Source organism: Vipera berus, assembly GCF_964194415.1.
Source record: "Vipera berus genome assembly, chromosome: 12".
Taxonomy (NCBI): Eukaryota; Metazoa; Chordata; class Lepidosauria; order Squamata; family Viperidae; genus Vipera; species Vipera berus.
Window position 1 is genome coordinate 10794034 of NC_138215.1, and position 25479 is coordinate 10819512.

At 40.2% G+C, this 25479-nt stretch overlaps 1 protein-coding gene across 1 annotated transcript in view; it reads left to right on the forward strand.

The window, feature by feature from the left end:
* AGBL1 (AGBL carboxypeptidase 1) overlaps positions 1 to 25479 on the forward strand; it is a gene marked incomplete at both ends in the record, with an annotated part of 353471 nt that overhangs the window by 251247 nt on the left and 76745 nt on the right. Inside the window, one exon of the mRNA XM_081337616.1 lies at positions 8525 to 8688. Coding sequence (XP_081193742.1) covers positions 8525 to 8688 — 164 coding nt within the window. The remainder of the gene's footprint in view (positions 1 to 8524; positions 8689 to 25479) is intronic.

The following is a 25479-nucleotide window of genomic DNA, read 5'->3' on the forward strand; positions in this document are numbered from 1 at the left end:
TCTCCCCTTCAGATGGGACTTCAAACAACTAAGTTGGTCCACAAAAAATGCAACTGCTGAAAAATAGATTTTATTAGAGAAAAGCTAAGAAACCATAATGAAAGAATTCTTCCAACTGCTAGATGTCAAGTGAGAGAGCTTTTCAAATAATAATGCACGTTCAAATATTTTATGATCTTTTTTTCTCCCACCAGCTTAAGTAAAGGGCTATAAGCAATTCTTTTAGAGGCAGGAATTACAATTTCCTTTTATTCCTTGGTTTGATAATAGTCTGTCTGTTTGTTTGTTCTTTGTCTGCATGAAAACTAACTTTCACATTAAGACTTAAATACATATTTTAGTCAGATTCTTGAGAATGACATAAAAGGGACCATCTGGCTTTGTTCTTCCAGACACTTCATCCTGCTCACCATCAGCAGTTGGGTCTTAATTAGAATTAAGTTTTAGTGGGCTGATGGTCATCCAGGTATGAATATTGTCCAGGCACTGAGACAGCATAGACACAACTCCAGTTTCTATAGACCTCTGAGGGGTTTTTTTTTTGGCAGGAATAAAAACTTCTTATAAATCCCTCCAGAAATCTTGCAATTTCTTTCTTTGACCTACTTTGATACATAATTTAGATCACTAAAGGATTGCTAAATATAAGAATTGTTTTCTCATTCCCTAAACATTTTACATTTATCTAACATAAGGCCTTCTGGATAATGCATTGTTTTTGAGGGGGGGGTGGAGAAACTATGAGTGATCAAATGAATTAAAGAGAAGACCAGCAAAACCTTTTTTTCCCCAGCCATTTCCATTTCTTCTGTGGAATTCAGCACAGAGGACACAGGCAATGGCTTAAAACTTTGACATTCAAAATACAGTGTGCGTCACTTCTGTTACTCCGGCTCCTTCCCCAGTGGATTGGTCCTTCTAAAGAAGGAGTGACATGCAAAAGGCATTTTGGATGCGTGTGATATCCTGCTTAAAAATAGTGTTATTTTAATAAGTGGTGTGGAAACAGCAGGGGAGAAAATGTGCTGCCTTTTGATTTTGCAGATACTTCTGTACGAATCTCAGTGGGAAACATAGCTTGTGCTCAACTCAAAGAGCATCTGATGCTTCTGAAAGCAGTAGGTAGAGCTGATCACATGTTGCAGAGTGCCTGTCCTTAATATTGCTCTCTGGTTTCATTTGTCCGTTCTAACAAAGCAACTCCTTGGGTGCCTTGACGTTTCCCATTCATATAACCATGCCAATTCTAGCTGCCCTAGGACTGTATAAAAATGAGGAAAGATATCCTGCTATTAGGAAGACCAGCCAGGGATGAAAGAGGACAGGATATTATCTCTTTCTTTATACCGAAGGGGAAGTCCACCTGGACTTTAACCTTTTCTGAGATGGAACTTATTTTTTCTTTTCCTACCAACCCAGAATTAGCTACCGATTGCCCTGGGACTGCAAAGAAGAAAGTGATTCTGTCTCCGTTCGTCAGCCAGAGGAACAAGGATTCTATCACAGGCTCTTCCCTCCCTCTCTCCCACATCTAATGGCTAGAATCAATTATTAGCTCTCTTGGGTATCATTAGAGCATCATGATGCATCACGTAGATCAGAAGCTGGAGCCCACAAACCCTTTTATTCTGACCTCACTGCACCCATCCCACTCCATCGTTAAAACCCAGTAACACATTATTTCAGTTCAATGAAATTTTAAGGGGAGAAAAACTCAATACTTCTGGGGTGTTATCTTGTGAATGAATAGCATGCCCGGGAAAGCATTCAATAAATAAATAAATAGGGAAAGCCTGAATGAAAATTCCCTCTAAAATAACATTATCCCTCCTTTCTCTAATGAAGCACCTTTAGCACATCTCAAGAGCCTGGATTGTCTAGCAAGCCTTGTAGCACATGATCGGCATCTGCACAAAGGAGCTCACAGGGCCACATAGACCCATGATCCTGCCTTATACATCCTTGTCTTAGAACAAAGTCGTGGATTAGACCAGCCAATGTTTAAAGCCTATTGTTTTGCACCTTGTTTTTCTCTTGTGTCTGGCTCAGTTATATATGGTTGATGTTCTCACGTGAAATTTCAGTCTATGGGAAATGGTATCCTTTGAAGTGCAACTCAGTTTTAGTAAAGGATGAAAGGATTTCATTCCAAATTCCAAAGACTATCTGCAGCTATGGTTTGTCTAGAGCAGGGGTAGGCAACCTCGGCTCTTTTATGACTCATGCACTTTAACTCCCAGCTATGCTGACTCAGGAATTCTGGGAGTTGAAGTCCATGAGTTATAAAAGAGCCGAGGTTACCTACCCCTGCTCTAGAGCCAACTCCCAGGTTAACAAACAAGCCTTTAGGAGAAAAGCATATAAACCAGTGAAGGAGGTCAGGGATATTTGTTTAGCCAACCAGATCAGCCAAAGCACTTAGGCTACTTTTGGATCACAGAGTAAGCTGGATGTAAATTTCTCACCAGAATAACTAGGAGAGGTTTGTCCTTCATATCTAACATTTTTAGCAAGATCAAAGAAGTACAGAACAGGTTATCAGCCTTCATCAGAGGTACACCGTATGCTGTTGAGTTTTAAAGGAAGTTTTGTAATAGAACTGAGTATTTACTTATATAGTCTGCTGTATATCCTACTTACATAGACTCTGGTTGTAGTGCACTAATCCAATCACTTAGCATAGAGTATGATTCCAGCCATTGAATTTATAAATCACAATTTATGGCAGGGTGTGGAGTGTGAAATTGAGCCTTGTTCATAATTCATGGTTAGATGACAGAGCTGAAAGTGATTGGTTGACTATATCATGTACGCTAATTGGTTTATATTGACTGTTGTCAACTTTGATCCTGTTAAATGCTTTTGACTTGAGATCCATTTTAAACCAGGGAATATGCAGGGTAGAATTGATGGGTTTAGCATCAAAGACATTTGGAGGCACTTAGCTTGGTGAAGCTGCAGTGATGTGGTGGTGATAATGATTTTGATGGAGGATGAGGCAGTCTTGTGTCTGTATGTGCATTCCTGAGAGCATAAATCTAATCTGAGAAAGAATTAGTGCCTCATAGCAATAAATGAAAAATAAGATTTACTTACAAGAAATACAGTATAGGAAGAGGCCAAAACTAGCCCATGATTAAATATACCCTGCCAAAAAGAGAGGCCAAAAAATGGCCTTGTATATGTATGTGCCTAGGAATAAAGGTAGAAAAGTGACTCCAGATTAGCAATTATTTAGCCAAAGAGTAGAAACAAAATTTGTTAACTCTTTATTTACTGCTCCTTTGTGGTCAATTGCTCATGAAGTGCTGAATAGTCAGTGCCAACACATTCATATTTATGGTCCGCATCTTCTGTGAGAACTTAAAATAGTTGTCATGGGGGAATTTTCTCTTAAAAGTATCAAGGACAGACATGAACTTGGGATTTTCAAGCTCATCTCAACCACTTCATTATACTGGCTTTTACTAAAAAAAAAACTTTACGTCTTAAAGCAGGGGTCTTCAAACTTGGCCCTTTTATGACTTGTGGACTTCAACTCCCAGAATTCCACAGCCAGCGTGCCTGGCTGAGGAATTCTGGGAGTTGAAGTCCACAAGTCATAAAAGGGCCAAGTTTGAAGACCCCTGTCTTAAAGGAACAGCCAAGGAGATATCCCAAAGGTGCCTTTCCAAAAGGCCACTGAACTTTCTCGGTTTTTTTCCTTGAAAACATTTTGCTTCTCATCCAGGAAGCTTCTTCAGTTCTGAACTGAACTGAATGAGAAGTGAAACATTTTCAAGGGAAAAAAAAAACACCCAAGAAAGCCCAGTGGCCTTTTGGAAAAGCACCTTTGGGACCACCATGACCTGGGTGATGGAGAATCTCCATAGATATTTAGCCAAGGAGATAGCTCAGTGGAGAACAGTTTCATACCTCCTGTATAAATCAAATCTCCAATTGTAACTTTATCTTAACCTAATTTCTACTTTGATCTTTACTCCCAAACTCAAAAGTTAGATAACGTCCTATTCTGGCCATTAATCTAAGTAACTTCTGTTTTCTTAAGAGATCCAACTATTGTTGTGCTAATTATAGAACAGTAGTGATGAGAGGCTGATCTCACCTGACCAATGGCTAGATGATTCCAGCCATCCCAGAATTTGATTTTCTTCACCACAGCAATTTCTCAATCAGAGAAAAAAGTACCAATTGATCTCCAAGGCATAAGGAAGCAACCGTACAGAAACTTTTCTGTGGCTTCATGATTCCTTTGAGCATTCTATGAATGTGTGAAGATATTTTTTTTTAAAAGGAAGCCAACTTTATGGGCAGGAACATCATAACGATGAAAAAAAATCAAAATAACAGCCTTGGGAAACACCCCGCTGTAATTGCTTCCACTTTGTTTAACCTGCTCAGAGTCCCATCTGTTGCTTTAGTAAAACTGGCAGCTCAGGTATAAGAGCTGGGGGAAAGAAAAAAAAAACTTAGGTGGAGGATTATTTTTAGCACACTTGAATTCACTTCAGATCAAGTCAGGGCTTTAGTTTTTAACTCAACAAAATCACCAGACTGTTTGTTCTTTTGGATCCCCTCCCTTTGCTGGAGTAGAGGGGAGTTAAAAGGAGAAGAGAATATTACTTTTATGAATTTAGCAACACCAGTGTGCAAAGAGCATGTCAGCATGCAGTATCCTTGCCTCAAGGAACAGACTACATTTTGAACAGAGAGAGAAAGAGTAGCAGCGGATACAAAGCAATATCCTAAATAGCTTGAACCAAAAGCCAATTAAACATTTGAGGGCTGTATTTTGTAGTGTAAATTCATTCCTTAGAAAATAGATGGGTGAAAGAGGGCGGGTGAAATAATATCTTGGAAGATATTCAGGAGAAACTATAGAAAGAGACACAGAGCAAGGAAATGCCATCCCTTAACAGTCAGGAAAGCAGAACTGCACAAATAATGATCTGGGAAGGTCTAATATTTGGTTTCTTTGTCTTCAGAAACGAATATTTTCCATTATTAGATGAGCTTTCCTCCAGAGGATGCATAGAAGTACAGAGAAAGACATGAATAGGCCTTTGGTTATCAACCTGGCTAGCAGAACTATTGCCAATCAGGGTTCATTTGTAAATGGAAAGGCTACACAGATGGGAGCTGGAGCATTAGCCCCACACAAATAATAATAAGCACCAGTTTTTAAAGCCCCTGTGTTTATTGACAAAATGAGGGAAAGAAAATGAAGTCCACTGAGCAATAGAATATTCCAGGTGCTCTCTCTGGGGATAATAGTTGGCATTATCTACCTTGTTACCAGCTAGTCTGCACATGTATGCTCACAGAATGCTCTCTGCATCATAATAGCTTTACAAACACAGAGTGGCAATGCCCTGTGGCTGGGTATAAATAAATTGACAGTCTCCTTTCCCACTAATTCAGGCAGCAAGCGGTTGGACAGCATATTAATTGGAGCTATCGTGAACAGTGCAAAGAGCGAGCCCAGAAGCTGCCTCAGATTTTTGGAATCTATAAATCTCCTCCAGTGTTATGCCTCTTTAAGCAAAAGTATACTCCGGAATACACACTTATCCACATTTAGGAGGGGTGTCAGAAAGATGGAAATCCTTAAGCAGCAGCTAGCCAGGCTTGTCTGAATTTCAAAGCTAAACTGAGGTGGATTTGTTTAGTCCTTGGATGTGGAATGAAGCTCAGATTTGTAATGCAGACTGGAAAAAGGCAAGTGCACATCATTTTAGTGATATTTTTAAGAAAGCAGTACACAGTATGCATACAATTTCCATGAGCTGAAGTCCATACAGGGCCTTTTTTATTTACTTTCTGAAGCCAGTTTGGTCTAGTACAGGGTTCTTCAAACTTGGCCCTTTTATGACTTGTGGACTTCAACTCCCAGAATTCCTCAGCCAGCATGCCTGGCTGAGAAATTCTGGAAGTTGAAGTCCACAAGTCATAAAAGGGCCAACTTTGAAGAACCTTGGTCTAGTGGTTAAGGCACTAGACTAGAACACAGGAGATCATGAGTTCAAGTCCCACATTAACAATGAGATACAGCTGGAGGACTTTGGGCCAGTCACTCTCTCTCAGCCCAACTCATCCCACAGAGTTGTTGTTGTGGGGAAAATAGAAAGAAGAAGGGGTGTTGGATTTGTACACCACCTTGAGTTATTTGCAAAAAGTAATACAGGTGGGATAAAAATAAATAAAAAGGAAGACAACTCTTTAGAGGAAGATATATACCTTTGGTATAGATGTAAGTGTTCTTTAAATTTAGGCTGATTTTTGCTAATTTCATTGATAAAACTATCAAGGTTTTTTTTATTAATAATTTGGAAAAGGATTCTTGTTAATTCCCTTTACGGTTTTTTGTTTGTTTTGGGGGGGATTTTTTTTTTGCAACTTCTCAGGCCAACAATTCTGTATTTTTAAAATGCTCTCCTTTCCAAGTACTTGCCAGGGATAATTCTGCTGCATTGCTTCCAAGCCTGGACAAGTTAGCCATCCTAACATATAGCAGCAAGTGAGTTCTTCAAATTCTGGAAGGGAAGAATAGAACAGAACAGAATTCTTTATTGGCCAAGTGTGGTTAGACACACAAGGAATTTGTCTCCGGTGCATAAGCTATCAGTGTACATTCAAGTAATAGTGGTAATCATGATCATATACAACATGAAAATACATTCATCATAAATCGTGAAATACAACACTTCATTATAAATCATAAGGTGCAACACTTAGTGATAGTCATAGAGTACTAGCTAAGCAAACAGCATAAATCTTACCAGGGTACAAAAGAATCCAATATAAATTGTAAGATACAAGTAGCAAGTTATAGTCATAAGAAGATTAGGATAGGTAGTAGGAAAGATGAGGAGAATTATGCTTTCCCTAGGAAAAGGTTACATTCCCCTGAAGAGTCCTTGGAGTAACACCCATTATTGATACATGACAATTAGAGAGCCATTATGGTATAATGGTTATAATGGTTAAAGCACCAGAGTAGTAACTAGGAGACTGTGAGTTCTAGTCCTTCCTTTGCCATGAAAGCCAGCTGGGTGACCTTGGGTCAGTCACCTCTCTGTCAGCCTAACCCACCTCACAGGGTTGTTATTGTAGGGAAAATAGGCGGGAGTTGTGTTGGATATTTATTTGTAAAGAATAAAAAAGGCAGGAATGAAAACGAATAAATAAAATTAACAAGATTGTGGGAAGTTAGCCTCCCCCCCAGAAAGAAATAATTTGGGGAATATTAAAAGTCAGATTATATTTCCCCAAAGATTTTTAAAGGCAGAAACTGCCCCCCACCCCAAGTCTTTGTGCCTCAGACAGAAACCAGGTCTGCAGAAATGCAGATGTGATAATTTTGTCAGAAAGACTGGACTCAGGAAACTGGGATTAAAAAGACAAAGATCCCTAGAATCAACAATTCCTCACACCAAAAATCCAACAGTCATCAGCCACAGCCCCAGGGAAGCAGGATATGACCTTTGGGACATAATAGGATTAACCCACCACCATCAGAATACCAGAAAGGCACACTCATACTTAGGTCAAAGTTCATGCGACAGGACCAACTCCAGACAAAAGCCCAAGAAGGTATCAGCTTTCCCAGAGCCATGCTTCTGTCTGGCTCTCCTCTTCAATAAACTGCAAACCTCTTTCTAAAGCAGTCTCCATTTTGATTATTCCCAGCTTGGGCTGGACCCTGATGAAGATTTTTCTTTCAACAAAATCAAGTGTTCATTTAGTAAACCTGTGTGAAGTAATTCTGCTCCACGTCTCATTCTCTCCATATATACAGAAGCCCCTTTTAGTATTTGGCTGAAAGTGGGCTAGTTCGTTCTCATCTGTCCCTTCAGAAGCTTTGATGAGGTGGTTTCTTTCAAAGAGCTGTTTTGATTGAAGCTTTGTTGCACTGAAGTGCACCTAAAGTTTAGTTTACTAGTGAATAAATTTAATAAAGGTTGAAAGGCTAGGCACTGCTAGTCATCATTTTCAGGGACAGGCTAGTTTGAGGGGAGGACTCAGAGGTAGAAGGAAGTGAGCCGACAGTACTAGACACAAGTGAAAGACAAGCATTTAGTGATCATTAAGTTTCTATTGTGTCTGGAGAAAAGAAATCATGATGGAGGGAACTCATTTCAATGTTTCTTCAAGCCTGCCTGGGGCAACATTTCTCTTAGTTCATTGCAGCAAGAAAATAAAGAGGTGGGGAGGACTACTAAAGCCACCAAGGTAGCTGAGATTTGGGAATCTGGAGGCTCACTAGCTTGCATGTTGTAAGACATCTCTCTTTGTATCAAACATCACTGTCTGCATGTTTTCCTGCCCACAGCCTGCCAAAAGGCTCTTTGTTTTCATCCACTTTCATATCCATTTGGAAAGTTTTGCGAACAATCATTTGCTTTTTGATTTCTCTGGAGCCAATGCAGGTAAAACAAAGGAACCAAGCTATTGCTGATTATGGATTTCCCTTCTAGATTCTAACGTTACTTTCTCTCCCTTCATCTTCTTTTTTTGCTTCTAGGGTCTTCAGATGGGAACTTCAGAACTGGAGGAGATGGGTGCCAAATTCTGCCTTGGACTTCTGGTCCTTCAGCTTAAATCCCTGCCATGCAGCAAGAAAGTGATGAGCCAGGCAGAGACACTATTGGACCTGGAAGAGGAAATGGCTGATCTCCAGTCACAAAGGTCAGACCAGTAACAATTTATCTAAAACCAAATTAGCTTTTGGCTTTCAAGGTACCAGGAAATGGGACCTTTGTGTACTATTCTTGGGTGCTCTGTGTATGTGTGTATGTGTGAGTGTGAGTTGATGATTTCTCAGCCTTATGTAATCTGGCATTGAAATTAATGTCAGCTAAAAGGAGCTTTCTAGTACTTAGATCATAAGGCATTGGCTAAGTTTACATTTTAGCTACTAGGGGATATCTAGTAGAAACAGAAAAACGAGGATGCAAATGCAAAAGTATCATACTCCGAGATGTCCAAGTTTTGTTTTGTTTTGTAAGTTCTTTATTCCATCTTGGGAACTCTGGTAATAGTACAATTGGATGAAAATGCAGGCCAGCTTGTGTTTTTTTCGGCCATCTATAGAAGCCTGAAAGGATGGGGTCCACTGTTTTTTTTAGCCACCATTGTTCTTGTTCTGTGAGTTGACTTTCTTGATAAGGTTGTGAAAGATGCTATTGATCAGGTTGTCTTGTTTCTGCATTTCTTTGATGTTTACTAGGAGGTAGGTAGAAATAGTTCTTTGGCTCTTTGTATGTATTGTGTTCTGTCTAGCTGTGGTTCATCCTTTTCTTGCTGGAAGGATGGTTTGGCCTTCTTTTGGCTTTTGAGGTCTGCTCTGCTTTGAGTTATTTTTGAATTGGTGTTCTTCTGCTCTTCTGGATTATCTACCTTATGTTTTCTTAGGTCTCTGTGGCAAATCCAGTGGTTTTAGATGCCGCTTCTGTGGCTGCAAAAAATTCTATCTATCTATCTATCTATCTATCTATCTATCTATCTATCTATCTATCTATCTATCTATCTATCTATCTATCTATCTATCTATCTATCTATCTATGCTATAATTGTGACCTTTCTGAAGGGTGTTGTGTTCTACAATGGGGAATGGACAGCTGGACATGTTGGCCACCAATTTGAGTTCAGGAACCTTATTTGTTTCTGGGGTTTAGCTTGAGCAGTTTGATTTGGAGTTTTGTTTTCCTATTTTCAGCTTGTAGTCTCGATGGTGATCGTCAGCGTTTCTGTGTATTGTGTGGGTCACAGTTTATCTATGGTGTGTGTGATGGTATTTAGTCTGAGGTGAGCATTCATGATCATTAGCCATATCATTTTCGGCTGCTTTGTCGAGCTATTTTCTATCCATCTGTGCAAGTTATTGGAGGTTTGTATCTGATTATGAAAATTTCTTTGCTGTTACAGCTCTTGAGTGGCGAATAAGAAAAAACAACAACCATGACCACCACAACATTTAAAAGATACATTTAAACAAAAAAAATCAACCAAAAATAACCATAGTAATAATATAATATAATAACAAACATGTTTATCTAATGATGAATGGGAAAGATACAGGAAAAGGGAATTATATATATAATTATATGTATTCTACATAAGAGAACATGATTAGCAATTTCAAAATGATAACAAAGAACTGAGACCAGATTTCACCGAAAATTTCATGATGTGCAGGTTCAATATCCTTAAAGGTAAACCCAATCCTTGTTTTTCTAATAAGTCTTGCCAAAATCTAATAAGCAAGATTTTTGATCCTATCCCCTGTTTTATGATGCTAGCCAAAATGTACACAAACCTCAGTCTGTTGTTCTCAGTAGACTCAACTTGTTTTATTTGAGAGGAAAGAATGGCCATCTATATTTAACAGAACTAGTCATTTAAATTGATCAGAGCAGGAAGCAACCTTAAGAATTGAGTTGCATCAGCCAAATCAGCTATAATCTGTTGATGGAGGCTGTTTTCTTGCTTGGCATGATGGGTCTTACTGGAATTCCTAATTATTGCAATCTAACCACCAAGGTGTGCATAATGTGAACTCTTGCTGTATCTTTGCCCATCAGTTCAAGTTTGGTTGAGAGGCTCAAGTCTTTGCCAGATTTAAAATCTCCAGGTTAGTAGTTTGCAATATCCCAGTAAATCTATCTACTATAGATATCAATTTGCAAGGCATTCCAGTTCACTCAATGATTTTTGATACTGTTGTTGTTGAAATAATTCTTTTCCCATGTTTTCCTCCAACACAAGACTGCATTGCCTCTTCCTTCTTCATATCAAAACTTTTCCATAATTTATGATGCGCTGTTAGTCTTGCTCTTCAGGGATGCTTTAGCAGTCATTAGCACCACCTGTTCTTGATGCTGGAGACCATATTTACTGTCATGTTTATTGTGTTTAATGTTTCTAGCAGGTGAAAGGAAGGAAGGAAGGAAGGAAGGAAGGAAGGAAGGAAGGAAGGAAGGAAGGAAAATAGAGATAACTCTTTTCCTTTTTTATGCTGACTGGTTCAGATGAATGTAGAAATGATGCATTTATGTGAGTTTCAAATCCGAAGCTAGCCTGACAAATGATTGGTGTCATTAAAGGGAATCATTGGGGCCTGGCTAAATGGGTTAATATCAGATATAAATCAGGATTCCAGCTTTAGAATTTGGAGCTGCTAAAGGCTTTTTTTTTGAGGGACGCGGTGGCTCAGTGGGTTAGGATGCTGAGCTTGTCGATCAGAAGATTGGCAGTTTGGCGGGTCGAATCCCAAGTGCCGTGTAACAGAGTGAGCGCCTGTTACTCGTCCCAGCTTCTGCCAACCTAGCAGTTCGAAAGCACATAAAAATGCAAGTAGAAAAATAGGGACCACTACGGTGGGAAGGTAACAGTGTTTTGTGCGCCTTTGGCGTCTAGTCATGCCGGCCACATGATCACGGAGACGTCCTTGGACAAGTGCTGGCTCTTCGGCTTTGAAACGGAGATGAGCACCGGCCCCTTGTTGGAAACGACTAGCACGCATGTGCAGGGGAACCTTTACCTTTACCTTTTTAAAGGCTTTGAACAAAATAACTTTGAGCGAGGAAGGCAATCTCCAGACTCACTGGAAAGCCAACAAATGAAAACATGTCAGATTGAGAGATGGGAAGAGGGTCAAAGTTTCAGAACTCAAGTTTCCTGAAGAATTTCAGAATTAAGTCTGTCTGCACCTGGAAAAGGATTGCACTGTGCTTTTTGTTACCCATCTATACTTCTTATGTTATTGTGCTTAGTTAAAATTATTTTGCCTGAAATTCTGGCAGCTCCTGCATCCTTCCATATTAATGGACAGGTCAACTGGAAAAAAAATATCTTTCAGAACTGAGTCAGTATGGTAATGTTTCCATAATGCTGTTGAAAAAAAATCTTCATCATCAGACGTCCAAGCTGGGAATAAACAACATGAAGACTGCTTTAGAAAGAAGGTTGTAGTTTATTGAAGAGCAGAACCACAAGACATGAGACTCTGGAGCAACTGACCACATGTTACTGGGAGTGGGTTTTTTATGCCTTCTGGGGCTTTTGTGTTTGGAGTTCCTGTGGCATTAACTTTGACCTGAGCTTTTGAATGTGCCCTTTTTGGTATTGGTGGGTTAATCCTATTATGTCCCAAAGGTCATATCCTGCTTCTCTGGGGCTGGGGCTGTTGGCTTACTTCCTGTGTTGGATTTCTTGGGTGAGGGGTTGCTGGTTCTAATTATATCACTCTGCTATTGTTAGCTATCAGTTTTGCTGCAAGGGATTTCAAAAGATCCTGTCTTGAATGGGCTTCTGCCTGGTAGTAGTTCATGAATGGGGCCTCAGACTTTCTGAATGGGATTATCAAATCTGCATTTCTACAGACTTGGCCTCTGCCTGGGGCTATTAAGAAAAACTAGGCCTGCTTTTCTGCCTTTAAGATCCCTTGGGGGAAATATCATAGTCTGTCTTTATAATATTCCCCAAAATATTTCTTTCTCTGGAGGGGGGTTGCTGTCCTCCCACAGTGCCCTTCTTTTTATTATTAAGATTTTGCGAAATGTCTTTTAAAAAGTTGGCAGCTGGCAGTCTATGGGCCAAATCTGTCATTTCTCAATCTGTTTCATGTTAGATTAATTTTATAATCTGCAAGATGATCTCTAGCCAACAGGATTGGGATTATTTGAATTAGTGTCTCCCCATTTCTTTCTTGTGGTAACACTGCCACTTTTTAAAAACTCCCCTCTATGTGTATTGCATGCATTCTGAATACTGCCTTCTATCATCTAGCACCGTCTGTTCAAAAATCTGCACTAACAAGTACAGTAGTTCCACCATGGTACAAAATAGCCACATCCGCAAGATGGAAATATTCCCACTGATATAGCCTGATAAGTGCAGTTAATTTAACAGCGATGTCTCTTAATTCAGAGATAGGGCAGATCTCCACACAGCCGTCTTGGGATGGACCTTGTCCAAATATTTCTTCCATATAATTAGCCACTGATACACTGTGTAAGCCTCATGTTCTGTTGATTTCTCCTACCTAATATCAATGAGATGAAATGTTTTCATTTCATTTCTTACTAACCAAATCAGCTTGATTAGATGTTGAATCTCCTGGAATGAATATGTTACTGATGTGAACGTTCAAAAACACCATTCCAAATTCAATTCTTTTCCACCAGGAGGCATGTTTTAACTAGCTTGCCAAGATCTCCTTCAAATCTGAGGATGCATCTGAAGTAAGAGTAGATTATTTTGCCTCCCCATCACCTAAGCAATCTTTTTTAAAAAAATACAAAGTCTTGTTTTGGATGCCTTCTGACAGTTTGTGTATCACCCAACTACACATCTTCACTTCTGATTGATACACAGACTCACTGGATAGAATAGAGCAGGAAGGGACCGTGGAGGCAGGACAACCTATACCATTTCAGACAAGTGACTCTCCAGTTTCTTCTTGAAAACTCCAGTGATGGAGCACCCACGACTTCTGAAGATAAGATGTTCCATTGGCTGATTGTCCTCACTGTTAGAAAGTTTCTCCTTAATTCCAGGTTGCTTCTCTCTTTGGTCAGTTTCCATCCATTGCCTCTTGTCTTGCCCTCTGGCACTTTGGAGAATAATTTGACCCCCTCTTCTTTATGGAAGCCCCTCAAATACTAGAATACTGCTAGCATGTCTTCCCTATTTCTTCTTTTCTTTAGACTAGCCAAACCCAAGTCCTGCAGCCATTCTTCATATGTTTTAGTCTCCAGGCCTTTGATCATTTTAGTTGCTCTTCTCTGAACTTTTTTTTTCAAAATCTCAACATCTTTTTTGTGACCAAAATTGGCCCACTGCCCACAAACTTTCCTTTATCTTCCAGCACGGAATGAATTAAATTACCACTAGTGTGTGTGGGGAGGGGAAGGTAGAAACCATCTCACTTTCTTCTCCTTCTTTCTACTCTAATGTTCTTTTGGATTTCTAGCGGTCTCCCTTCTTTCAGCCATCAGATAGCCTGACCTGTTGCACAGATCAGGATCTTCACACTTTTGCAGGCTGTATTTGTTTGTTTGTGAGTGTCTGCAGGGCAAAGTCAGTTTCAGCTCTGATTTCCTACCCATGTCTTAGGACTGAAGCAGCCACAAATCTCTTTCCCTCGTGACTCTCAAAGCTGCTGTCACATGTTTTAGTGACATTGATATAGTGACATAATCAAGGATCACTTTCCTGAGCCAAGCCTTTCAAGATATATGATACCCCAGACTTAAAGAAGAGCATCCTGCCAACTCAATCGCTCACCCCCTTATTTACCTCCCAGAGCTGTGGGTGTTCCATTGCTGAACATTTTCAAGTAAAGATTGGACATTCATTCATCCACAATGCTAAAGACTCCTGCCTTGAACAAGGGATTGTACTAGACCCCAAGCACATGGACCTCCAAGGTCCACGAATCTATGAAATTACTGTTAACCCTTGGGTCTGACCATATGCCTTCAACAGTTACTCTGGTCTGTTGCTGAAGTACCATGTTCCTCTCTTAATGCAAGTTTTACAATCACAGTGACAGGCAAAGGTGTCAGAGATCTGTTTTCATCAATGTTCAAAATCCTAGCCTTACTTCTTTGGCAACTCAGATCCAGCACTCAGAAAGTGGTTTTTCACCAGTTTGCTTGGCCCATTACCTCTTCTCATGAGGCATATCGGGTCATCTGATGTTGCCGTCATGAACTCTCCTCACTGCCCACAACCTCCAGTCCTCTTAAACTTTTAGGAGTTGTGTCACCTGGGAAGATAAAGTGCCAGAAACCACATTGGGCATCTGATTTTTTTTTGGACAATAACTTTCATGCCTCATTTGCCAGAAAAACTATTAGATCCTACTCAAAGCTCTCTGCATTCTTTTGCATTTGTCATCGCCAGCAAGAAAATGGTAATTGTGACCGCTTCCTATTTTCAGTAGAATCCAGAGTGAAACAAAACCTCTTTTTAAGTATGTCTCTCTTTTCCCCCTCTCCCCACATTCTCAGTTAGGCTGTATAATATGTCCTTCCTCTTTCCCCCCCTCCCCTGCTGTTCTTTCAGGGAACGTAGACTTGAAAATATTTTCTATACACTGCAGGAAATAATATGCTATTTGTCTCCAGGATGATGCTTATGTATTGGGCTCAAGGTGGCTCAAATGGATTTTAAGATGGATTAGTGGCATGAGAGAGAATAAATTATTCTAAGTGGAGACCCCCTGGAATTGAAAGCCCTTCTTATCAACTTAGTGTCCCCCCTTTTTTTCTTATAGGTTAGTAATGGCTGAACATGTAGAAAAGGAGAAGGCCTTGGAAGCTTGGGTGTGTTCCTATCTACCCTTTAGCTTCTTCCACACAGTCCTCATTTTTGCTTCCATGGGTTATTTATTAATTAGTGCATGGTGGTGTTATACTAGCCAGGAGACTACAGTGTTAATACAAAGTAGTTGTTTGATTGCTGATGATTGCTAGTCATACTTACATGCTACACAGGGTGCACCAAAGGAGAAAACTAGCTCCACACTCAGACTTGATAGCATTTTGCAGTGTCATCTGGGGCTTTTCCCACCACCAACATCACCTTGCATTCAAGATAACACTTTCAGGCAGGTCCAGCATTGGTTGAATTCTCACTGCGGGTGGAAGCACCATTTTGTTCCCACGGGAATGGTACTGAAGTGGTACCTATTTATCTACTTCCATTTGCATGCTTTTGAACTGCTAGGCTAGCAAAAACTTAGGTAAGTGACAGGAGCTCAAAACACGCAGTGACAGTCATGTGGTGCTAGGACTCAAACCGCCACAGCATAGACCTTCTCTGGCATCTTTTAAGTCACTGAGCCATTGCGCCTCTTTCTTCAAGGGCCTTGTTTAGGGACTTAGCATATTTCAGCAATATACATAGAGCCACAACAATAGCACAATTAAAATACATGGATTTAGAAGGAGAATTCCTTTGCCGGGTTTTGTCCCATTCTGTTTGGCATGTATCTTTGAGCTATGGTAGATTCAACTGTCTTCCTCTTTGTTCTGTCCTGGTTTTGATCTTTTTCTCCCATCTCCCTTCTTTCTTTCATCCCTCCCTCCCATTGCTTTTTCACTTGTCTTCATCAATTGAAAACAAGTGACAGAAAATCATTTGATTGGAGTGTTCAGGGGGTTCAAACAGCTAATTGATTTAGCTTGTTTATTTTGATCAATTAGTCAGCACAGAAAACCCAAGTATAAAGTGTAAAATATAAATATATGGCATTCCTGAAAGACCAATAATCTCCATGTGTTTCTGCCCACCAAGTATGTTCTAGCAGAGTGGGTGTGTTCCAGGTCCTCTTCTGTTAAAATTGCCATCTTGCATCACCAAGAAAATACTCCTTCTCTGTTGTGTTCAGATGCTTGGCAAGTGGTTCATACTTATGACGGTTGCAGTGTCCTGAGCTCACGTGATCACTTCTTGCGGCCTTCTGACAAGTTAGATTCACAGTAACCACTCTGTTACTAACTTAACTGGGGCAAAATTCACTTAACAACTGTCTCACTTAGCAACAGAAATTTTAAGCTAAATTGTGGTCATAACAAGAAGGATTGGAATGGATTGACTAGAGATGCCTAGCATTTGATGCTTTATTTTTTTGCTAAGGGTGATAATCATCACTAAATATAAGACAGGCCTTTCAGAGAAATCCAGTATGTGTTTCTTACTAGGTGGAATGGTGTGATCTACCCAAACTGCATCTGGGGAGATAGGAACAAGTCATCTAATTCGGAGTCTTCTAGCATTTGTCTTAGAATTTTTCTCTGCAAAGGTATTGCAGGTGAAGATAACCTGAGTATCAAGGTGAATACACATGCAAAAAGTTTGCATCGGAAACAAAAGACCATGTTAGGAAATGGGGGTGAGCTTTCTACAAAATGCACACGTTGCAGAAAATTGTGCATAAGGCAAATGCTTATTTCCATCTGGGTGTGGAGGCTTTAAATGTGCAGACCGAGGTTGAATTTTTGGAATAAATTAATGACTGCATACATAGAATGCTGACATAGACAGGATGAGGAGTGATCTTTGCCTCTTTATCACAGGCTCTGTTTGCAAGAGTATAATCTAACTTTCTCTTGAATATCCTCTTGTGCTTAATTTCTGGCCCTAAATAACAAGATATCCTGTGTTACTGGGACCATTCAAATGCAAAGAAAAAGAGAATTTCTTAAAGGTAAATTTGCCTTTCCCCCTCCTTGCTTCTTTCTCTTCAACTCTTGGCAATCAGCCTCAATCTACCAGCTCCGTTGAACACATTCTTCACAGCCTCTCTGGCACTAATGAATGTGCCCATTATTTAAATAGACACCACATTGGACCTAATAAGCGGCCCATTCTAATTCATCTCTTTTTCATTAATGTTTTTCTGAGCTGTCTGCACTTTCCTCTGTTTGCTCATCTCGGTTTTACCCAACTAACTCTTTTTTTAAAAAAAATAAAAATCTGAAATATGGCTGCTGAGTTGATTATCCAACATGCAAGTGAGGCTCAATGGCCAGGTGATGTTCTCTCCTGGCTACGTCACTAAGGTAATTAATTTATGAAATAACACTGAATGTATCTGAGGACAGGGCAGGTGAGTAGGGAGTCAATTTGGAAACAGAAATGGAGGATATCAAAGCTGGCAATGTGTACACCCTACCATTGTGTTGCTTGTTAATGCGGTCTGCAAGGTTATTCAGATTATACATCAGCTGCAAATGAACATGCTCTGCAACTCTTAGTGGACTGTGATAGCTGATTGACTTCCCCACTCCTTTGTGTTATGAAATAGCAAAGGATTACCAGATGATTATTACAGGTTAGGTGGAGGTTTACATGCCGATTCATTTTCCTTTCCAACTGTAAATGCCCTGTATTTATTAACATAATAATTTGGAGCTTTCCAAACAAACATGTTTTCTGAGGTTTGGGTAAAATGTTTCTTCTCCCCCAGCCCTTCCCTTCAGAATAACAAGATAAAAAATACAATCTTAGCCAAAAGCAAGAACATAGAGTGGATTGTTTGCCTCTAGATTTACTGGCACATAAATCTAATCAGTAAACAAATAAATCCTTCAAACAGTTGAAAAAGCATGACATATAATAAAGACGTAAGTTTAACTTCCAGAAAGCAAAAAATAAAAAATAAAAAAAAATAGAAGACAGCAAGTACAAAACTGTCAGGTGCAGGGAGCCAGGAGAATGTTCAGAAGTACGATGAGTTTATTTCATGCTACACAATGAAAACTGAACGCCGAAGAATTGATACTTTTGGATTGTGGTGTTGGCGAAGACTCTTTGAGAGTCCCTTGGACTGCAAGGAGAGCAAATCATTCAATCCTTGAAGGAAATCGACCCTGACAGAGTTGGAAGAAGAAGATACCAAAGCTGAAACTGGAATACTTTGGCCACCTAATGAGAAGAGATGACTCCTGGCAGAAGAGCCTGATGCTGGGAAAGATGTAGGGCAAAAGGAGAAGGGGACGGCAGAGGATGAGATAGTTACATGGCATTATCGATGCAATGAACGTGAATGTGGACATTTTCTAGGAGACAGAGAAGGACAGGAGAGTCTGGAGTGCTGTGGCCTATGGAGTCACAAAGAGTCGGACCCAACATAGCAACTGAACAATAATACACAAGAATCTCATCTAACGGTCAAGGCAAATTGGTGCCAGATAAGAGTCAAGGGACTTCAAGGGGAGCTGAACTTGGGTTTCTTATGGGGGGGTGTAGAGGCTACTAGCTGATGATCCATTTGACCCCACCCTTGGGCTGAGCCTGGTGATCTCTTACGAAGATTGAGATAAATGTTTTGTTGCAGCATAAATAGAGAGTTAAGCTTATCGGACTGGAGAGAATAAAAAGTACTCCCTCTTCTAAACAAACAAAACATTTTCAAAGAAATGGATTCCAGAAATTTTGCCCATTGCTTTTGGTATTTCATTGCTTTTGCTGCTAGAGGGGGGAAAGAAACGTATCTTTGGAATTAACTGCATCAGCAAATTCCTTGCTCCCTATTTTGATGATTTTTATTGTCCCTTTCAGGGGACAATAATGCTTTAGAATTCCAGAGGTGTCTTGTTTTTAGAACAAAGTGTTCAAATGACTTCTCCCTCATTTACTTCTCTAAATGGGTCCGGAGTGGAGATTAATAGGCTAGGAAATGCGTTTTCTGCTCTGTAGCGAGTAAAAATAATTCACTGGAACTAAATTAATCATGAAATGGACTCAAAGTAAAGAAAAGAAGACCAGCGCTGGCCTAATTTATGAGTTACAACCACCCCCTCAACCCAATTTGACGATTTTCTGCAAAGACATGCTTCTCTGGTGCCATCAACTTCTAATTTCAAGAATTCCAGTTGCCTGGAATTAAAGTTGAATCTAATCAACTGAACTGACATGAAATTTAAGAAATTGGGAGGGGATTTTATGTCCTGGAATGCTCAGTTGGCAGATACTCCAATGGTCGTAATGTGAGAACTCAGAAGATGCCATGCAGGGCAGAAATGACCAAACATATATAGTAGCTAGAGGACAGAAAGCAATTTATTAGCCTCGCACAAGTTTCCTAATTATTCACATAAACTGTATTATACTGAAACGGCATAAGATTTTGGGGTTAGGACCTCCAAAAAATGCTTAAGGCTGTAGAATGTGGGTTGATAATACAAAGTGAGCAGAGGTTGGATCTTCCTTTCCTTTCCTTTCCTTTCCTTTCCTTTCCTTTCCTTTCCTTTCCTTTCCTTTCCTTTCCTTTCCTTTCCTTTCCTTTCCTTTCCTTTCCTTTCCTTTCCTTTCCTTTCCTTTCCTTTCCTCCTCCCTTCCCCTCCCCTCCCTCCCTCCCTCCCTCCCTCCCTCCCTCTCTCTCTTTCTTTCTTTCTTTCTTTCTTTCTTTCTTTCTTTCTTTCTTTCTTTCTTTCTTTCTTTCTTTCTTTCTTTCTCTCTTTCTTTCTCTCTCTCTCTTCTCTCTCTCTCTCTCTCTCTCTCTCTCTCTTTCTTTCTTTCTTTCTTTCTTTCTTTCTTTCTTTCTTTTTCGCTTTCAGGTGATCTGGAACCAAAACTTTACAAAACTTTTTTTTAACACAGACATACAAAAAGGGTGGGTGGGTCTCCTTGTTAAGTCAAGATGTTAATACCTACGCTGGGCAGTCAGGATGGCCTGTTGGTAAAAATAGGATGCTATACTATCTTGGTCTTGCCAATTAGAGATCATGAATCAATAGAAACGATGGTCACAATAGAGTCAGGTTGCTTTAGTGGTTAAGGCAACAGGTCAGAAACCAGGAGACTGTGAGTTATAGTCCTACCTTAGATATGAAAGCCAGCTGGGTAATTTTGGGCTAGTCAGTCACTCTTAGCCTAATGCATCTCACAGGGTTGTTGTTGTTGTTGTTGTTGTTGTTGTTGTACTGTTATGAAGAATATAGGAGGAGGAAGGAGTATTAGGTATACAGGTAGTCCTCGACATATGACCACAACTGAGCTCAAACTTTCTGTTGCTAAGTGAGACATTAGTTGAGTGAGTTTTGCCCCATTTTACGACCTTTCTTGCCAAAGGTGTTATGTGAATCAGTGCAGATGTTTAGTAACACGGTTGTTAAGTGAATCTGGCTTTCCCCATGGACTTTGCTTGTCAGAAGGTCTCAAAAGCTGATCACATGACCCCAGGACACTGCGACCGTCATAAATCGGAATCAGTTGCCAAGCAGCCGAATTTTGATCACGTGACCCTGGGGATGCTGCAAAGGTCGTAAGTATAAAAAAACCCGTCATAAGTCACTTTTTTTCCAGTGCCATTGTAACCTGGGAGGGTCACTAAATGAACGGTTGTAAGGACTCACCTGTCTTCACCACCTTCGATTATTTATAAAATTAATAAAGGCGAGACATAAATAAATAAAAAGTATTAGAGACGTAATCTTAGCACTGAGCGATCCTTTTTTTTTAAAAATAAAAAAAATAGCAAGGTCCAATCATTGAAACCCAGGCCTGCATGAAGATTAGAAGAACGGTTGAATAGCCTACTGATATCAATGGGAACTTTACCGTAACTTCAGTAGGTTTTATATGAGCCTTGGTGGAGCAGTGGGCTAATGCCTCCTTAAGTAACACCAGCTGCCTGCAATTAGTGCAGGTTCGGGTCCCACCAGGCTCAAGGTTGACTCAGCCTTCCATCCTTCCCAGGTAGGTAAAATGAGGACCCAGATTGTTGGGGGCAATTAAGCTGACTTTGTAATAATGCCGCTTGGGGTGTGTGTGAAAGCCCTAATGAGCAGGCATATACATAGAATGAAGGCTACTGCTAAGCTTGTAAGCCGCCCTGAGTCTTCGGAGAAGGGCGGGATATAAATGGAATTAAAATAAATAAATAAATAAATAAATCAAACCAGAGAAATGAGGGAGATGAAATGATGGTTAATCCAAACATGGAGATTTTCATACCCTCCCTTTTTGCCGCCTCCATTTCGTCTTTCAAGATACGGTGGTGTTTTTCACACACACACCCTCCTTCTGCTTTCTCTGCTCATCATGCCTTCGCATCTAATCACATTTTGTATCTTTCTTGGGACGAAGCAGGCACTGAAGCCCCAAGTGCAATTTAAAGAATGGTGTCTGCGGTACTTAGCAGTTCTTTTTTTGTTCTTCTTCTTCTTCTTTTTTAACTTGTATGCAAGAGGCGATAACTGGCAAATATATATATATATATATATTTAATTTAATATATATATATATATATATGGTATATATATATTCGTTTCTCCCTGGGAATTTCGTTTCTCCCTGGGAATCTCATTTTGAAGGCCTTCAGGGGACAGGCTGGCCTAATCATGTCATTGCATTGGCAGAGGAACGAATAAGCTTGGTGCAGGGAGTGCATGAGGGACATGATTCATGCACATGCATCTGCATAAGGTAGAAATCTTGTTTCCCTAGGCTGGTTCCTCAATGACCTTGACTTTGGCAACCTGCCAAAGTAGACATGAGCCAAAAATCCCCTCCCCCCACAAACAGCATTTTTTAATATGTCTTTTCCCCCTCCCCATCCTAAGAGAAGAGATTCCCTTGCCTACCTCCTCTGGAAGGGCTACAGCTATAATATGCAGGTTCCAGTTAGTCCACCTCCAGTTTATAGGAAGATGGTAATTAATGAGCTCCCGTTCTTTAGTCTTTCTCCTAGCGATGATTTTTTTTAAAAAAATAATAATAATGAAAGCTTTATTCGCTTTTTTGACAGTGGAAAAGATTTCTTCTTCTGACCAGAGTCATGTGGCTCTGGAACTCATTTCTAATTCTCTCCTTTTTTTCCCCCCTGCTGCTCTTGATAAAATGATTTGAATTTTTTTTTTTAAAAAATTCACATACAGCAGGCCACAGAACTAAGCTAAAGCCCGTCAACAGCAGTTATGAATCAGCTTTCTGGGTTTGGAATTTCAACAGTTTCTAAAGGGTGATTATCAGGGTATAACTGTGGTTCTGTTTGCGGGCTGGTTTGAAAGTTTTCATCATGGAAGAATTAAGTGTTGGAATTTTGAAAAAATACAGGAAGGAAAAAACAGCCAGTTAGAAATCAACATAGCTAACATTTGCTTTTAAAGATCATATTTTTTTAAAAAAAATATGGAAGGGGCCATTGATGTCTGCATCGGGTGAAGGTAAACCAATCATGTCTTGGTCAAATTGTCCTTAGAGTTAGGAATTTTTTCTAACACTCAATTGGAGTTGGTCTTTCTGTAATTTAAATCCATTATTCCATGTCCTGCATGCTGGAACGATGCAGAGAGCAAGTTTTGAGCTTGTCTATGTGGCGTCCTTTGGGGTATTTGAAGATTTCTATTCTGTCCCACTCCCTTACACTTCTCAAGGCTAGGAAAAAAAACAACAACAACCTAGCAACAGGTATTTCCAATTCCCTTCACTGGACTTAGTTTCTAGTCTCCTGATCACAAACAATTAAGAATTAATATGCATTGCATTAAGTTCTATTACGTGTTCTAGCAAAAAATAAAAAAATTATTTTGCTTTTAAACTTATAAAAATACAACACTGGAGAAAAACCAGATGGAAAAAAAAAACACATGTTCTTGGTCCAGCTTTGAGGGCCATATCTCAGAGCTGTAGAATGTTTATTACCGCGTTAAGTCCCAAGTAGTCAGCTGGGAAATCCTTACTAAGAGTTAACTCTATGGTCCTGCACTGAGATATCCAAGGTCTTGGCATAATTTTTTCTACCTTCTCCTCTAATTGCAATTATCTTTTGCTTATTTTTTAGAAGTCTCTGGCACGGGCTAGCTTTCTCTTTTTTTCTTGTCTTCATAAACAAGATGATTATACAGTATTTTCAGAGCGAGTTATAGCTGGCTGATAAGCCATTCCGCAGGGTAGGTGGGATGAATCAGAATGGCTCAAAGTCACTCAGTGAATTTCTTGGTCCAGTGGGGATTTGAAACTGGGTGTCCTTGGTCTCAGTCCAACCCCTGCACCCATTCTTACCGTGCCAGTTTCATGTAGCGTCAGCAAAAGACAAAGGGCAGACAAGGAAGTAGAAAGTAAAGACGAACCAGATTCTAAAAAAAAAATGGCAAGCGCTGGTAACAAACTGAGAGGGAATATTTCTGTTTTTCAAAAAGAAAAATGAAAGTGAGAGAGGTGGGGATAAGACTGGCAGTGCTACCGCCAGAATCTCAATTAAGCTTTGTCAGCTTTCTCTCATTTTCATAAAGCAAGATAATTAAATGTTCAGGAAGAAGCCTAGCCGGCTGGTGAGCAACTCATAAAACTAAAAAAAGGTAGGAGAGATTCATTTCCCATCTTTCATCTAAGAGAGACACATTTTGCGAACAGAAGGTTCAATGAGAGAGGGATTCGTGGAGCTGGGAAAAAAAATAGCAGCTTCACTGGCAGTTTTATAAACATAGTGACGCAATTTAACCCTGTGAGAGGACCAGCTGCCTACAAAATGGCCAACACCTAAGCTACTGTTCCCCTGTCCCTGTAAGGGGGGGTCTATGACAACTCACCACAGCCAACTTGCCACAGCCAACTCACCATGGCCAACTCAGCCCTGCCAACTCACCACAGCCAACTCACCATGGCCAACTCACCACGGCCAACTCACCATGGCCAACTCACCACAGCCAACTCACCATGGCCAACTCACCACAGCCAACTCACCACAGCCAACTCACCACGGCCAACTCACCACGGCCAACTCACCATGGCCAACTCACCACGGCCAACTCACCACGGCCAACTCACCACGGCTAACTCACCATGGCCAGCTCACCACAGCCAACTCACCATGGTCAACTCACCAGGGCCAACTCATCAGGGCCAACTCACCATGGCCAAGGCAAGTTGACCGTGGCAAGCTGGGCACGGCAAGTTGTCCCATTCTGACCTGTAAGGCCCCCTCTGAAGCCAGCACAGGAATTGTTGGCAACAAAAGCTGAGCAGAGAGGCAACTGACGGGGGTGGCAGTGGCGAGAGAGGGAAGGAGGTGTACCCATTTGTAAAACAGCCCGAAACATCCTAAAAGCAGATAAAAAGAAATATTATTCTCCAGCAGTGGGATTCCTAAGAAGGACAGTTAGTCCTTGACTTACAACCACAACTGAGCCCAAACTTTCTGTTGCTAAGTGAGGCTGTTGTTAAGTGAGCTTTGCCCCGTTTTATGACATTTCCTGCCACAGTTGTTAAGTGAATGGCTGCAGTCGTTAAGTTAGTAATATGGTTGTTAAGTCAATCTGGCTTCTGCATTGACTTTGCTTGTCAGAAGGTCGCAAAAGGGGATCATGTGACTCTGTGACACTGTGACCATCATAAATATGAGTCAGTTGCCATGCATCTGAACTTTGATCACATAATCATGGGGATGCTTCAAGGGTCATTAAGTGTAAAAAACAGTCATAAATAACTTTTTTCAGTGCCATTGTAACTTTGAATGGTCAGTAAATGAATGTTTGTAAGTAAATCTGTAAATCTTTCTAAAGTGATTGCATCTGAGGACCATGGATTCCAATATTTAATTACAAAATAGTTTCTCACTGACTATGGAAAAGTACACTTCCACAGCTCATACGGAAGTTTTCTCTTAAATTGGATTAATCATGCAAAGATAAGGCCTTAACAGGACTTGTGTTGTAACAAAATTATCACAACTGTGGATACAAATTCTCTTGTATTCTCCCCTTATCGTCTGAGTTAGAATTATCTCTGACAACATATAGAAAAACAAGGAGATTGGAACTTTATATTAAAGCTTTGAATTTTGAGTATCTCAGGTTCATTACTTAGTTGTTCACATTACTGGAATCAGTAATTAAATGTTGGAGATTTCTGGCTGGTTGTAGAGAGCTGGTATGGAATCAAGGTACAAATGAGATAACAGGTCATAAATCTTTCTCACAGTCTGCATCAGGGTGTATTTGATGATGCTGTGCTATCCAAAGA